At 40.1% G+C, this 17727-nt stretch overlaps 1 protein-coding gene and 1 pseudogene across 3 annotated transcripts in view; both read right to left on the bottom strand.

Annotated features, from left to right (window-relative positions):
- The window catches only part of YAF2 (YY1 associated factor 2), a 114304-nt gene extending 113226 nt beyond the window's left edge, over positions 1 to 1078 (bottom strand). For 2 of the 3 annotated variants that reach the window (XM_037846608.1, XM_037846606.1), the window contains exons 1-2: positions 886 to 1078; positions 348 to 473 (exon numbers count right to left, since the gene is read on the bottom strand). In XM_037846608.1, coding sequence (XP_037702536.1) covers positions 348 to 473; positions 886 to 911 — 152 coding nt within the window. In that variant the 5' untranslated portion in view covers positions 912 to 1078. The remainder of the gene's footprint in view (positions 1 to 347; positions 474 to 885) is intronic. The other variant, XM_037846607.1, reaches the window with a different exon arrangement.
- LOC119542843 overlaps positions 922 to 17727 on the bottom strand; it is a 56608-nt pseudogene continuing 39802 nt past the window's right edge.

Genomic DNA, 17727 nt, shown 5'->3' with positions numbered 1-17727 from the left:
ACCCCACACACTAACACAACAATGCAGCCAATATTATTATATGGGGGGTGGGGGGACATTACACCCTGCAATACGAATTAAATCGCAGTAGCTCATGTCTCCCTTAAATAATTTATACTGTCTTGGCAGGGGAAAAAAAAAAAAAAAACACGTTACAGCCTCTTCAATTACCCCGCACCGCAAACCATCGCTTGGGTCGCGATCAATCTGACCCAATTCCTATCGCGGCGGCCACCTCACTCTCGCCTCCTCCTGCCCGGTCTGAGAGTGTTACGGGAGGGGCAGCAGCCGCAGGGTCGTCCTCCGCGCCGCGATCAGTCAGCGCGCGGGGCAGGCCCGGGACTCACCGGGTGGAGGTGCCCTTCCGCACATCGCACATCATGCACTTGAAGGCCTCGGCACTGTTCCGGAAGGTACAGACGCTACAGTCCCAGTAACCCTCATCCGAGGACGGCTTCGGCTGCCGTTTCGGCCTGTAGGACACAACCCGGACACGACGCGGCGCGGGGTCACCAGCAGGCCGCGCCCGGCGCCCCAGCTCCGCGGCTGCCCCCGCCCCGCCCCCACCCCAATTCCGCGGCGCGCCGCGCTCCAGCTCGGAGGAGGAAGGGAAGGGGGCGTCAAGGGGGGGAAGCCGCGATCTCGGCCGCAGCCGCCGCCGCCGCTGACACAGGGGCAGCGTCTCCAGCCGCCACCGCCGCCGCCATCGCAGCTCCATTGTGGGGCGGCCGGCGCCGGCCCCTCACGCGGCAGAACTCGCGCAGCAGCGGCGCCGCCCCCGTTCTCGTCCCGGTGCCCAGGCGGCGAACGAGGCGGCGGCCCCAAGCCCGGCACGAGGGCCGTGCCGCCTGCACAGTCCGGGCCCCGGGGCCCGGGCGCTGTTACCTGGTGGGGCTCTTCTTGTCTCCCATGGCTTAGCTATCAGCGCACGCCGAGACTCGCCGCCGCGGCAGCTCTGTTTATCAATAAGGAGGATAATAAGCCGGGCGGAAGCAGGCGGGGAAGGGAGGAGGGAGGGGGCGGGGAAGTCCGCACCGCCGAGCTCAGGAGCTGCCGCCGGATTCCACGCAGCCTCCAGCTGTCGGGGAAACTCCTGCCTGACCACGTGACCCACGCCCGCCAACCAGCGGCCGCGCCGGAGACTTCAAACGCGGCCAGCGCGGCCCAGCACCCGCGGCTAGTGCTGGCGGCGGGTGGTGCGGGGGCGGCTGCTGCAGCTACGGGCTGCGCCGCAGTTTCGCCGCCCTCTTACCAGCGCTTCACCTCGGCACCTCCGGCTGGTGTCGCAACGATCTAGAGTTCTGACAGGGAAGCGTTTGTCCTGCCGGCCCGAGGAGATGCTCGGTCATCCCGCGCGAAGCCTGGTCCAAGGTGGGGCCGGCCTTCGGATGTCAGCCCAGCATCAGACCACTAGTGCCCTGCCGGGCGGTCCCTGCCTACTCAACACCCCTCCCCAAAGGATACCTAAGGGAAGACGGGAACCAACATTGCGCGCCATTGCTAGCTGTCTTAAAACAGTCTGGTTTAATCCACGTAAATGCTTTATGAAGTAGGGATTGTTGGTTTTATTTTAGAGGAAACGAAACGAAGGTTCAGGAGAGGTTTGGTGACTTCCTCTAGATTACATAATTAGAAAATGGCAAAAACAGGGGTCTAACTTGTTTTAATTCCCAACGAGCTTCTTTGGTCATACAGACATGTGCACTAGATGCTTTTAAAATAAAATAAATACTTATAAGCCTTTAAAAAAAATAACGAGTTTGCATATGCCTGGAACAGTTTTTGTTGCCTAAGACAGGAACACTTTGAGGTCTCATTACCTCAGATACTGAAGGCCCTCATCACCCTGTTTTCGACTCTAGCAACAGCCATCTAACTAGTAGTTTCTGGAGCTCTAGCCTCACCATCCCAAACTATTCGGTAAATCACAACCATAATAATAAAACGTTATTAACATTATGCTACCACTCGGCTCAAAAACCTAACAGACTCCTTAGCCAGGCCTTCAGAGCCTTCCTCACATTTCTCCTATCTGGCCATCCCACCCACCCCGTTTAGAAAAGCTGCCTCCCGGCAAACACTGTAGATGATACTCTTTCTTTCCCTTCCCAAAACCTTTCCTTCATGCTCATGTTTTGCCTCTAAATTAAATCTCTCTCCCTGCCCTCTGACTGTACTATTTCTGCCCATCTTTCTAGGTTCACATCAAGACTGAATTCCTATAAAATAATCTTATAATTGGAGGGGTCTTAATATACCCCCCCACACACACACACACACAGTACAGTCAGTTCTGGTTCTCAGCCTGGTTCCCTGTTCTTTAACTGATGAGCCTTGGAAAACTTGCTTAATTCTGTAATTCTCAACTTCATCTGTAAAATGAAATATATATTTTTGAGGTTGCTATGGGATTAAGAATAAAACAAACCATTTTTCTCACCACATGCCAGGCATTTTGCAAATCTTTTTACACAATACACACTTTAAAGGACTCAAAGTGCTATGCAAATGTTAGTTCTCACCATCCAGTTGTATCCCTTCATTTTAAAGACAAGGAATTTAGGGCCTAGGTTAAATGGCTTCTCTTTAATGAATTTTTTCAGGCTTAGAGCTCAGGTATCTTATTAGTCTCCCACTAAACCATGCTTTCTGATTAGCCATATCACTCCAATTGACAGCGAACTCTGAACTCTGAACTATCTGTTCTTTATGCAAGTGTCACTTCTCTCGACTCAGATTCTGATTCACTCCAGAAAGCACAAAGAATATGGTTGAGAAAGCATGGATCTAAGGCCCAGTCTTCACTCTCACTAATGCAGATGTAAACATAGTTATGTAACTTCATTTTTTTCCATCTATAAAATGAAGGAGTCAAAACTATTATAACAACTAAGGTCTCTTCCAAGCCTAAGGTATTGTTTTAAATTCCTCAGCTGGGTGGATCATCAGGGAGACTGACTAGAACTGGACTACTTGCAAAAGTAATGCAACATTGTATTTTTTAAATTTTTAATTCTGTTTTATTGAGACATTCACATACCATACAGTCATCCACAGTGTACAGTCAGCTGTTCAGAGTACCATCATATAGTTGTGCATTCATCACCCCAATCAATTTTTGAACATTTTCCTTACTCCAAAAAGAATAAAAATTAAAATTAAAAAGAACAGCCAAAGCAACAATGTATTTTAAAATCAATAGAAAACCAAATCCAGCACTCTAAAATTTCTCAATGCTATAAATCACCATTTCACTCCTTCACTGTACAGTAAACTTCGCCTCTAAATCATAAGCTCAGAAAGGGCAGGCACTTTTATTTGTTGTCTTCACCACTACATCTCCAGCTCTAGAAGAGTCTGACATGTAGTAGGCACTCAATAAATATTCTGAGACTGAATAAATTCACCTGTGTCACAATTCTTGAAGGAACTGTTTTTCTTACTGGGTTTCACAGCCTTTTAAACATATTAGCATGCAATAGATGCTCCCTAAATGCTGACATTTATAACAAACCTGCAAACTGAACTTGACAACTCTGCAGGGTACTTCTTGTAGAAAAACCAGGCATTGGATCCAGTTCCTATGGAGCACAAAAGCAAATGCCTTGCACTTTACCAGCTGCTTCCCATTTACTGTGTGTGTCTCTTAAAAAAAAAAAAAAATCCTTTCCTATTCAAAGCTTACATGGAGACACTAGTAGAGGGAGCATCACTCTTAAATTTACATGGGTACTTTAACAATACTTTTAACAGTTTAACAATACAGTGCTGCTGTTTTCTAATGAAATTCATTTAAAAATTTAAAGTAACCACACAGTCATTGGTATAATAAGACTCATTTCCATTCTAATATGCTTCCTAGAATGAAAGAAACTGGAGAAGTTTCTGAAACTGCATGGGTTCACATGTGCAGGTACACAGTAATTTGTTGTTGTTGAGGTGTAAAAAAAGATCAAGATCAGATGAGAGGTTTCTTAGGTGATCCTTGTCAAGGAGTTTGTCTTTAATCTATGGGTAAAATAAATAATTTAAGTGTTTCTACATGCGGGGGAAGGGGGACAGAATGATCAGATCCACATTTAAGAGAAATAGTCAGCAGTGTGGAGAATCAATGGAAAATGAAAAGAAACTAGAGGCAGGACAGACACAGAAGGTTTCTCTTCCTGTAATGAAAGTCAGGATATGTGAGTCTCCAATCAGAAATCTTGAGTTTTTCGTTTGTCTTCGGAATAAAGCCCAGACGTCTTGGTATGACCTTCAAAGCCCTAACCACACAGTCTCCACCTGTCTTTCCCTCATCCCCTGCACACCACTACACCTCACTTACACCCGACCACTTGATAGTCCCTAAGAAAGCCACACATGTTCACTCCTCCTGCTTCCTGTTCTTCCCGCACTTGGCAAGTTCTTTTCCCTCTCATCCATCTTGAAAGTTCCTATTCATTCTTCCAGGTCCATGTCAAATATCATGGCCTCTGTAAAGACTTCCATTATCCCATGTAGAAGTAATCAATCTCTCCTGTTCACTTCCCAGGCCTTTTCTACCTCAATTGTGCATTTATGTAGGAAAAAAAAAAAAAAGGTCAAGAAACTCTGTCTTAGAGCAAGAGACTGACCATGGGATCCCAGAGAACCCAGACTCTTCTGCTTGGCCCTGAGTTTGTCCATGAGGTAAACAACAACAATGAAAAAAATCTATGCCTTAAAAATGTATATAGTTATTAGAGAGGGCTGTCTGAAATGGGGAGTGTCATCTTGTTTGTTTATCCCTGGAATTTGAGAGAAAATGGGTGTGACTAAGGGAGAATATGAGCTGCAAACCTTCCCTGAGAATAAAATGCAAAATGAAATAAATCAATAATAAGCTACAATTGTAAAACCAATCATATTTTAAAAGGTGAATTTGTTTGGTTTTTGTTTGTTTGGCCAGTGTTTTGTTTTGTTTTTACAAAATGAAAATACCTTTACTGATTTAACTGGTTATGTAAGTTATATGTTACCAACGTAAAAACTTCACTGAAGGCTCTGTGTGTGTGTACGTGGGTGTGTGGCTGACTGACTTTTTTTTTTTTTTAGTACACTTTATCTTTCAGAGCAGGTTTAGGTTTACACAAAAATTGCACAGAGTACAGAGAGTTCCAATATACTCCATCCCCCCACCACACACAGTTTCTCCTATTATTAACATTTTACATTAGTATGGTACATTCATTACAACTGATGAACCAACTTTGATACATTATTATTAACTAAAGTCCATAGTTCCCTCTTTGTTGTACACTTCTATGGGTTTTGACAAATGCATAATGTCATGTGTCCATAATTACAGCATAATTACAGTATCATACAGTAGAGTTTCACTGTTTTAAAAGTACCCTATGCTCCAGATTTTCATCCCTCTTCCCTCCCTGAGCCCCGGGTATCCACTGATCTTTTTTCTGTCTCTACAGTTTTGTCTTTTTCAGAATATCATAGAGGTGAAATCATGTAGTACGTAGCCTTTTCAGACTTACTTCCTTCACTTAGCAATATACATTTGTTTTCATGACTCGATAGCCCTTTTTTAGAAGTCACTGAATGATACTCCATTGTATGGAAGTACTATAGTTTGTTTATCCATTCACCTATTGAAGAACATCTTGGTTGCTTCCAACTTTTGGAAATCATGAATAACGATGCTATAAACATTCATGTGGCAGTTTTTGTATGGACATAAGTTTTCAGTTCATTTGGGTAAATAGCTAGGAGCTCAATTGCAGGATCATGTGGTAAACCTAGGTTTAACTTTGTAAGAAGCTGCCAAACTGACTTCCAAAATGGCTTTGCCAAATTTTATTTCCACCAGCAATGATAGTTCCTATTACCACAGCCACTGGTCAGCATTTGGTCGTGTCAATGTTTTGGATTTTAGCCATTCTATTAGGCAAGTAGTGGTATCTCATGGTGGTTGTTTTAATTTGCAATTCCCAAATAACATACAATGTTGAACATCTTTTCTCATGTTTATTTGACATCTATATATCTTCTTTGAGGATGTGTCTGTATAGATCTTTTGCCTATTTTTTAATTGGGTTGTTTGTTTTCTTGTTGCATTTTAAGAGTTCTTTGTATATTTTGGATACAAGTCCTTTATCAGATATGTGTTTTTACAAATATTTTCTCCCAGTCTGTGGCTTATCTTTTAATTCTCCTAACATCTTTCAGAAAGCAAAAGTTTTTAAATTGTAATGAAGTCCAACTTATTAATTTTTTCTTTCACAGACCATGCTTGTGGAGTTGTACCTAAAAAGTCATTGCCAAAATTAAGGTAACCTAGATTTTCTCCTATGTCATCTTCTAGAAGTTTTATAGTTTTGCATTTTACATTTAGGTCTATGATCCATTTGAGTTGATTTTTGTGAGGGCTATAAGGTCTGGGTCTAGATTCTTTTTTTTTTTTTTTCTCATGTGGCCATCCAGTTGTTCCAGCACTATTTGTTGAAAAGATTATCCTTTCTCCACTGAAATGGCAATGCTTTCTTATCAAAGATCAGTTGACTATATTTGTATGTGTCTATTTCTGGGCTCTCTATTCTGTTCTATTAATCTGGTTGTCTTTTCTTTCACCAGTACTATACTGTCTTGATCACTGTAGCTCTACAGTAAGTCTTTAAGTCTATTAGCTATTCTTAATCTTTTACCTTTCCATATGAACTGTAGAATCATTCTATCAATATGTACAAAATAACTTGCTAGGATTTTGATTGGGATTGCATCAAATCTATAGATCAAATTTGGAAGAATTAACGTCGTAATAATATTCAGTCTTCATGTCCATGAACATGGAATAGATCTCCACTTATTTAGATCTTCTCTGATTTCTTTCATCAGAATTTTGTAGTTTTTCTCTATTTTGTTAAATTTATAACTTTTTTTTTTTTGGTGCTAAAGTAAGTGGCATTGAGTTTTTAATTTCAAATTCCAATTGTTCAGAGGAGGTGGGTCAAGATGGCACTGTAGGGAGGTGTGAAATTTCATTAGTCTCCTAGAGCAACTAGTAAATAGCCAGGAACAACCAGAAAATAGTCTGGAACAACTGATGGAGGGACATCCATGATCAGACAACATTGTACACCAGTCAGGAATGGGTGGAATGGCTGATCACAGCAAAGCTACCCAAACTGCGGAGATTGCGCCCCTTCTCCACCAGCATGGCAGGCTGAATTGCAAAACTTTGCTGTGGGAGAAAGATGCAGTCCCTACTGGGAGCAAGGGAATGTAGTTCAACTAAGCTCCAATTTTGGTTTTAATTAACATATTTGGACTACCAATTACATGCTATGAGCACAGATAAACCCAGAGTAAGCAGGAAAGGAACTCAGAGGTTTATCCTAGCAGAGAGAAGGCGGGGTTGACAGAAAAACACATAAATAAATAAAAACAGAGGCTTTTGGAGTCCACTGAGATCAGAATACAGGAAAAGGGCTGTGCTCCAAGAAAAGGGGTACACAGAACTGGGTACTAGCTGCAATTCTTGCCTGGTGAACTGGAGGGCAGGGCTGAGGAATGGCTCTGAAAAAGAGACTTCTTGCCTTTTTTCGCTTTTTTTTTCCTCTCTCATTCTAAGTAGCTCATTAGAGAAAAGCTCAAGTATTTTCAGTTGTCAGCACTGACCCAGGCAAGGGTGGAGATAAAATAGTCAGAGACTCAAAGGAAAAACTCAAGTGTAGGAGACAATTCCCTAAAGGGCTTATGTCCCCTAAGAAAAGGTGGGGCCTGGCCCAGCTCAAGTGGCTGCCCTCCCTGAGAGAACTCAGACCCCAGGGCTTGGTGGGAAAAAAAAAAAAAAAAAAAAACAGAAACAGCTTAACTTGGCTTCCAACACCCTTGGTTTCTGGCCAGGGCAGGGTCCACTGAGAATTAAATACACCACATCTTGTTACACCAGTGGGGAGCTGCAGGCTGACAAGTGCCACTTGTTGGACAGGATAGGAAAAGCACAGAGTCTAGAGGCTCCACAGGAAAGTCTGACAATCTTCTTGGTCTCACCCTCAGGGAAACCCTATACTGAATACTGTCTCCTCCTGAGACCTGGGCCTGTCTGGTCTGGGAAAATCCAATCAGTGTAATCAAGGAAACCAGGTGCCTAGACAACAGAAAGTTACAGATCACAGTAGGAAAAGCAAAGATATGGCCCAGTCAGAGGAACAAACTTGTACTTCAACTAAGATACAGGAATTGAAACAGCTGATTATTAATCAAACAAATCTCCTAAATCAATTCAAAAATCAAATCAACAAGTTGAGGGAAGGTATGGCAAAAGATATGAAGGCTATAGAGAAGACATTGGGACACATAGCAAAGAAGTCCATGTGAAGATGAAAACAGAGATTGCCAACGATTGCCAGGAGCCACCAGAAGCTACAAAGAGGCATGGAAGGATTCTCCTTAGAGCCTTCAGAGGAAACATGGCCCTGCTTATGCACTGATTTTTGACTTCCAGCCTCCAGAACTCTCCATACAATGCTCTGCTGCTGCTGCTACTGGGGCATGGTCTGTGTGCCGGCACCCCACTGCTGACAACTCCACCACCATGGAGGACATGAACTGAGTACAGCAACATAGAGGAATTCACAGAGGGATCCAAGATGAACATAAGCAAGAATCAGAAGGATAACAGTAATATGTTTGTTGGAGGCTTGAGCTGGGATACAAGCAAGAAAGATCTGAGTATTTGTCTCGGTTTGGAGAGGTTGTAGACTGCATAATTAAAACAGATCCAGTCACTGGAAGATCAAGAGGATTCAGATTTGTGCTTTTCAGAGATGCTGCTAATGTTGATAAGGTTTTGAAACTGAAAGAACACAAACTGGATGGCAAACTGATAGACTCCAAAATGGTGAGGGCTTTAAAAGGGAAAGGACCCCCCCAAAAAAATTTTTTGTGGGTTTATTGAGCCCATATACTTTTGAAGAGCAAATAAAAGAATATTTGAAGCATTTGGAGAGATGAAAAATATTGAACTTCTCATGGATACAAAAACAAATGAAAGAAGAGAGTTTTGTTTTATCATATATACAGATGAAGAGCCAGTAAAGAAATTATTAGAAAACAGATATTATCAAATTGATTCTGGGAAGTATAACCAAGAAGTTAGGATTTAAGGACTGATTATGATTACTGGATCATTATACAGATATTCCTTTTTACTTTCTGGTATATTAGAGTAGACAGAGGGAAATACCTGAAACCTGAACTGTAATCCAGCTGACTTGATCTCTGATGATAATTGTATAATCTTTATCTTGTGCCCTTGTGATTGTAAAAACCATGTAGCTAACCTTCACTTGTACCCATTTATCCAGTTTTTCTACTTTAAAGTCTTATGTTCACTAAAGACAGCCCCTAATGTTTATTAATGAAGGGTCTTGGGTCAGCCTGGAACTAATCCACCTCAAGTCCAAAATTTTCTTGATAACTGAAGGTGGATCTAACTAAAATGGGCCCACCTGACATGTGCAATAGGTTAGACTTTAATCTATAAGTTACCTATACCTCATTATTATACTAAAAATCAGGCCCATCCTCATATTAAAGCTGCCATTTTCTTGCAAATGCTCTGTGACTAAGCACATAATCAATCTACGTATGCTCAATAATTAGATCATTCTAATTACATAATCTGTGGCCACTGTACTCATTAACCTAAAACCTGCCCATCTTTTGATGCTATAAAACTATCAGAATTACTGTAGTTCAGGGAGACAGATTTTGGATCAATAGACCATCCGTTCCCCTGCTTCACACCTAGCAATAAACGTTCTTTCTTTGAAAAAAAAAAGAAAGGAAAGAAAAAGGAAAAAGAAAAAAAAAAAAAGAAGACATTGGGTAAACATAAGGAAGAAGTTGAAAGTTTGTAAAAACAATTGGCAGAACTTATTGGAATGAAAGTCACAATAGAAGAGATGAAAAATACAATGGAGACATATAAGAGCAGATTTAAAGAGGCAGAAGAAAGGATTCATGAACTGGAGAACAAGACATCTGAAATCCTACACACAAGAGAACAGATAGGGAAGAGAAAAGAAAAATATGAGCAAGGTCTCAAGGAACTGAATGACAGCATGAAGTGCATGAATATATATATATATATATATATATATATATATATATATATGTATGTCACTGGTGTCACAGAAGGAAAAGAGAAGGAAAAGGGGGCAGAAACAATAATGGAGGAAATAATCACTGAAAATTTCCCATCTGTTATGAGAGTTATAAAATTACAGATCCAAGAAGTGCAGTGTACCCTAAACAGAACAGATCCAAGTAGACAGACTCCAAGATACATAAAAATCATATTATCAAATGTCAAAGACAAAGAATTCTGAAAGCAGCAAGAGAAAATGATCCATCACATACAAAGGAAGCATGATAGGACTATGTGTGTTTCTCAGTAGAAACCGTGGAGGCAAGAAGGCAATGGTATGATATATTTAAGATACTGAAAGAGAAAAACTGCCAACCAAGAATTCTATACTCAGCAAAACTGTCCTTCAAAAATGAAGGAGATTTTAAAATATTTTCAGACAAACAGACACTGAGAGAATTTGTGAACAAGATACCCACTCTACAAGAAATACTTAAGGGAGCACTACAGGCAGATAGGAAAAGATATGAAAGAGAGGTTTGGAGATGAGAGTACAAATGAAGACTATCAATAAGGGTCAAAAGAGAGAGAGAGGAAAAAATAAAAATAAAATAAGATATGACATATAAAATCCCAAAGACAAAATGGTAGACAGTAGATGTTATGTGTAGGGTAATTAGCCGGAAACAAAAAGACAGATACTGTATGGTCTCACTAATATGGACTAACATCGATGAGTGAAATTTGAGAGCTGAGAACACAGGTTATCAGGAGATAGAAAGAGGTTAAAGAGCAGGCATTTGATGCTGAAGGAGTACAGAATGTTCAAAAAGATGGATTGTATAGATCCAGAAATGGAATGGGTAGAATAATAGTGTGTGATGGTAACACAATATTGTAAGTACTCTGAACAAAGATGAGTGTGAGTATGATTGAAAGAGGAAGGCTAAGGGCATGTATGACACATGAAGGAAAGACTGAAGACGAAGACTCAGATTGTATAACTTAACAAAACCTAGAGTGGTCAGTGATGGTGATTAAATGTACAAATATAAGAATGTTTTTGAATGAGGGAGAACAAATGAATGTTAACATTGCAAGGTGTTGAAAATTGGATGGTATAGGGGAAACATACAATCAATGCAAACTAGAGTCTATAGTTAATAGTAACATTGTAAGATGCTTCCATTAATTGTAACAAAGGCAATATACCAAAGTTAAATGTCTATAAGAGGGGGATATAAGAGAGTAATATGGGATTCTTGGTTGTGGTGGTGGTGCCTGACCTTTTCATTGTATTTTATTTTTATTTTTCTTCTATCTTTTGTATTTTTAGTCTTCATTTTTTTTCCTCCTTTTCCTCTTTATTTTGGGAAGAGATGGAGATGTCCTCATGTAGATTGTGGTGGTGAATGCATAATTATGTGATTACACTGGGAATCATTGATTGTTTACTTAGGGTGTATTGTATGGTGTATGAATAAAACTGTTAAAAAAAATAAACAGAGGGATACAAGTGCTGGAGAAAATGTGGAGAAAGGGATGTACTTATTCCCTGTTGGAAGGGAAGTAGAATGGCACAACCCAGCTGGAGGGCAGTGTGGTGGTTCCACAGGAAGCTAACATGGGGTTGCCATATGGCTCTCAACCCATTACTGGGAATATACTTGGAAGAACTGAGAGCAGGGACATGAGTGGACATTGCACACTGGTGTTTATGGCAGCCATATTCATGATTCGCAATGGATGGAGGTCACCTAAGGATACCTCAACTGATAAACAGAATGGTGAACTGTGGTGTATACATACAATGGAATACCAAGTGGCAGCAAGAAGAAATGAAGTTGTGAGTTATGCAGCTAGGTGAATGGGCCTTGAGGACAGTATGTTGAGTGAAATAAACCAGAAATGAAAAGACAATCATTATAATGCCTCACTAATATGGACTAACTATAATGGGCAAATCTGAGAATTGAATCTGAGTGCATAGTTTATCAGGGGAAGGCTTATGGTGAAGGTTCCTAGATTGTAAACTCTTACAGCAGTCACATCTATTTATACTTTGTAGTGGTTATCTCTAAATTCTGAGATGCTGAGCTGTTTGTGTATAACCTGGTCAGTCCCTGTAACTTTGGGTATCTGTGTGACATCTGAGACTCAGAGCCAGAGTTCAGCAGCTGTGAAAATCAGCATTATCCCATACAGCAAATGTTAAAAAGGCTGAAAAAGAGATCAGAATTCAATTAGAGAAGTGAACAAAATGGACTTAATCAGAACTGAGGTAAACCAGAGTAGAGGGAAAAGGATGATACTGACTGTGTTTTAAAATCTCAATGTGCCGGTTTGAATGTATTATGTCCCCCAAAATGCCACCATCTTTGATGTAATCTTGTGTGGGCAGACGTATCAGTGTTGATTAGACTGTAATTCTTTGAGTGTTTTCGTGGAGATGTGCCCCACCCAACTGTGGGTGATGACTCTAATTGGATAATTTCCATGGAGGTGTTACCCCACCCATTCAGGGTGGGTCTAAATTAAAACACTGGAGCCATATAAATGAGCTGACAAGCAGAAGGAACTCAGTGCAGCTGAGAGTGACATTTTGAAGAGGAGCGACAGCCAAGAAGGACACTTTGAAGAATGCACAGAAGCTGAGAGAGTAGCTGCAGATGAGAGACAGTTTGAAGATGGCTGTTGAAAGCAGACTTTTGCTCTTGAGAAGCTAAGAGGGGAAAAATGCCCCAAGAGAAACTAAGAGTGACATTTTTGAGGAAATGCAGCCTAGAGAGGAATGTCCTGGGAGAAAGCCATTTTGGAACCAGAACTTTGGAGCAGATGCCAGCCATGTGCCTTCCCAGCTAACAGAGGTTTTCCGGATGCCATCAGCCATCCTCCAGTGAAGGTACCCGATTGTTGCTGACTTACCTTGGACACTTTATGGCCTTAAGACTGTAACTGTGTAACCAAATAAACCCCCTTTATAAAAGCCAATCCATTTCTGGTGTTTTGCATTCCAGCAGCATTAGCAAACTGGGACAGTCAACTTCTGTGTGAGACTGAAGGAAGAGATGTTTATTTGATGCAAAATATATACTTTCTGTAGCATGCTATATAATTTAACTTCTATGGTCAGTTTATTCAAACACCATAATTATGTGGAACCTTGAAAAGGGGGTGAGAGCTGGTTGGTTTGTATGCATTTGCATGAAACCCAGATACATCCCAGAGTAATTTGGGCAGAGAGTAAGGAGTATTTGCAGGGCCCTCTTGAGGGCCTGCAGAAAAATGTGGAAACATTGAACTTCCCCACCTGGGGAATTCCTAATATTCTCACAAGCATTGGGGACTACAATTGTAGTAGGCCAGTTCCTTGATCTCAGGGCTTGTCTTTATGAAGCTTGTTACTGCAAAAGGACAGGCTAAGCCTACTTACAATTGTGCCTAAGACTCACCCCCAGAGAACTTCTTTTGTTGATCAGATGTGGCCCATCTCTCTAAGCATAAATGTCCCTGGCAATGTGAGACATGACTCCTGAGGATGAGCCTAGACCCAGCATTGTGGGATTGAGAAAGCCTTCCTGACCAAAAGGGAGAAGAGAAATGAAACAAAATAAAGTTTCAGTGACTGAAAGATCTCAAATGGAATCAAGATGTCATCCTGGAGGTTATTCCGATGCATTATATAGACATACCTTTTAGTTTTAGTGTACCAGAATAACTAGAAAGAAATACCTGAAACTGCTGAGCTGCAATCCAGTATCCTTGATTCTTGAAGACGATCATGTAACTATATAGCTTATATGGTGTGACTGTGTGATTGTGAAAACCTTGTGACTCATACTCCCTTAGTGTGTGGACACATGAGTAGAAAAAAGGGGACAAAAAGTAAATAAATAATAGCAGGGGAAAAAAGTATGAGATGTTTGGGTGTTCATTTTTACTTTTATTTTTATTTTTATTTTTATTCTTATTTTTTGAAGTAATGAACATGTTCAAAAAACTGATTCTGGTGATGGATACACAACTATGTGATGAGACTATGAGCAATTGATTGCACACTTTGAATGATTGTATGGTATGTGAACATATCTCAGTAAAATTGCATTAAAAAAAAAAAAAGACCACAAACACAAAGTTCCAATTGTTCATTGCTGTATATAGAAAAGCAATTGACTTTTGTATATTAAACTTTTATCCTGCAACCTTGCTATGAATGCTTGTTATTTCCAGGAGTTGTATTGTAGATTCTTTGGGATTTTCTATAGGACAGTCATATAATCTGTGAAAAAAGACTTTATTTCTTCCTTCCCATCTATATACCTTTTTCTCCTTTTCTTGTCTTATTGCCCTCACTAAGACTTCCAGTATGATGTTAAGCAGGAGTGGTAAAAAGGGATATCCTTGTGTTGTTCCCAGTTTAAGAGAGAAAACATTTTGTTTCTCACCATTAAATATGGTGTTAGCTATAGATTTTTTGTAGATGTTCTTTGTCACATTGGGGAAGTCCTTTCTATTCCTAGTTTGCTGAGGGTTTTGTTGTTTTTTTTTTTTTCATGAATGAGCATTTGATTTTATCACATGCTGTTTCTGTATCTATACATATGAAAATATAATTTTTCTTCCTCAGCCTGTTGATGTGATGGATTCCATTAATTGTTTTTTGGATGTTGAACCAGTATACCTGGAACAAATCCCACTTGATCATGGTATATAATTCTTTTTCATACATTGTTGGATTTGATTGGTTAATATTTTGTTGAGGATTTTTGCATCTATGGTCATGAGAGGTATTGATCTGTAATTTTCCTTTCTTGTATTGTCTTTGTCTGGTTTGGGTTAATGTTTTTTTTTTAAATTAACGTATCCAGTGCATTCTTGTAACACTACTTGTACAGGTTCACAATCCTCATTTGAAACTCTTAGGACCAGATATTTCTAATAAGTAAGAAAATAAGGGGATTTTTTAAAGGCAGTATTGTACAAATATTATATACCGCCTAACAGACTAAGTGGATTCCGAAGTAGTGTCCCATAATGAAACGCATTAGTATTTCTGTGGCAAAATATATGACTAGTCAAATGGAAGTGGGAAAACTAACATCTATAAATCATCTCACACCAGTTTCACTCAGGTTTTACTGCCAAATGAGTACATGTCAGGTAAAATATGAAAAATATTTCAATTTTCATTACTTTTTGGACTACAGGATTATGGACAAAGGAAGATGGGTCTAAAAGAATCTGAGGAAGAATTAATATTTAAAAGACCGAGATTAAATCTCTGATACAGTAATTCTACTTTGGGAATTCTTCCTAAGGAAACAACCTGAAATGCATAAAAAGCTTTTGCACAGAAACAGTCATTGCAGTTATTTTAATAAACATTGGGAATAACTTGAGTGCCAATCAAAAAGGAATAGTTAAAAAAAATATTATCTGATTAAAGGACTGGAAATAAAACAGTCATTTAAAATTTTGTTCAGGAATTTGTAACAAGAAGCAATGCTTATGTGGTAGGTAATTTAACTGAAAAATTCAGAATATAAAATTGAATTTACAATATAGACTAGACTATGTTATTTTTTTTTTTTAAAGCATAGAAAAAGATCAGAAGGAAACACATCAAAATAATAATGGTAGTTTGCCAGTCTCTCAATGTCACTTCACCATAATATAATCCTTCCTCTACAGTTTGCTCCTGCCCTTTTATTCCCTCTTTACTCTACAACTCTGTTGCTTCTTATACCCTAACGCTTTCTAACAGTTGTCTATTTCATCCCATGTTCTGGCCTTAATTAATGGCACCACCCATCAGGGCTCCATTCTCCTGCATTTCCTCTCTATTCCAAACTAGCCCAAAACTAGCTCCAGGGTAGCCACCCAATTCTACACATAGGCTCTCCTCCACTTCCCCAAATCCAGGAAGTAGGGTTATGGGTACACAAGATGCATTAGTGAGGGGCTACTTTGAGTAGGGAATTGGGAGACCTTGATTCAGGACTTTAACCCAGGCCTCTGAAAGCCCACTAGTACTGGTACCTCTTTTGGGGTCATGTAAAGCTCTTTCTGTAAGTGTTGGAAAAACCACAAATTGGATTCAGCATTCAACAGAAAGGAACCACTGCTGCTGGGATGATGTTCAGAAGAGCAGGAAGCAGACTGGAAGTCAACCAAAAGCCAACCAGAAGTAGATGGAAAAGAAGCAAGTCCCTTCTTCCTCTGCCAGTCTTCCAGTCTCCTCCTGGCACTCCCTAACAGCAGAGCCAGCTGGAGCCAGAAATGTGGTTCTAGAGTATGTGAGAGTCCTGGCTCCAGCCTTACAAAGCAGAATATAGAAGGGAGGGTTGAGCCTGAGAGTCAAAACCTGATAACTGACACAGTGACCCTTGGAGTGTCAAAATCTGCACACAATGTTCTACACATATTTGAACTTCCATACAAGAGCAAAACATGTTTCTCTTTCCCCCTAGATACAACTATCCTTTGATCAAACAAATACATTCTCACACACTCCCCAAACCAAGGAGATACAATGTCCCAATAGTGATTGTATCCATCTCTGGGAGGCAATCACACCATCCATCTCTGCACTGTTTTATTTGCTGCTTAAATTCAGTCACAGTCTTAGCTAATTTTCTCTTACCTAAAGACTCAATTGTGAAGTTAACCACAAACAAAATTGGTATTAAATAATAAGAGGAGAAGGAGAAAGAATAAAATAGTTAATATTTACAAACACACACACATAAACAAGCAACAAATAAAATATGTGTAGCTGCTACAAGTCTTCATTTCTGTTAACTGGTCATGGGGCCATAGTTGATATTTATAACTTTTCTCCACCAGCCATTCCATCTTTCCTTTTCCTTCAGTCAAGACTTTTTAGCTAGGCACAGTTCTTTATTTAGTAGGGTGACCCAAACCTTTATTCCTGAAGAGTCTGAGTCATTAGAAGTCCTGCCTTGATTTGGTGACTGTAGTTTCCATTTTTCCATTAGCTTTTACTATTGGACATTGAAATACTAAGAGGTGTTCTCAAAAATATTCTGTGTTGTAGACATAGTCATTTCTATCTCCACAATGTATCAACAACTCAATTGTTCTTGGTAATCAGGTTCAATCTCCCCATCAAAGGGAGCATCTCCCTTATTTTCCTGTTGGTTCAGTGGCATGAGGAGCACTAAATATCCAAGGGGTAGTATCATCTTCTAGTTCAGTACAACAATTATAGTATCCCCTCAAAGAAGTGTTCTTACCCTGGGAATCAGCAGAGTTCAGTGTTATCAGGAAGGAAAGAAAAAATCCTGCAAGTAGATTTTTAGGTACACAGGCATTCCTCAGAGACATTGTAGGTTCAGTTCCAGACCACCATAATAGAGCAAATATCACAATAAAGTGATTCTCAAGATTGTTTGGTTTCCCAGCATATATAAAAGTGATGTTTACACTATACTGTAGTCTATTAAGGGTGCAATAACATTATGTCCAAAGAAAACTATGTGCATACCTTAATTTAAAAAATACTTTATAGCTAAAAAGTGCTAACCATCATCTGAGCCTTCAGCAAGTCATAATCTTCTTTCCTGGTGGAGGGTCTT

This window comes from Choloepus didactylus, chromosome 8, assembly GCF_015220235.1.
Source record: "Choloepus didactylus isolate mChoDid1 chromosome 8, mChoDid1.pri, whole genome shotgun sequence".
In the NCBI taxonomy this organism is placed as follows: domain Eukaryota; kingdom Metazoa; phylum Chordata; class Mammalia; order Pilosa; family Megalonychidae; genus Choloepus; species Choloepus didactylus.
Note: the sequence above shows the minus strand (reverse complement) of the source record. Positions and strands in the feature narration are given on the sequence as shown.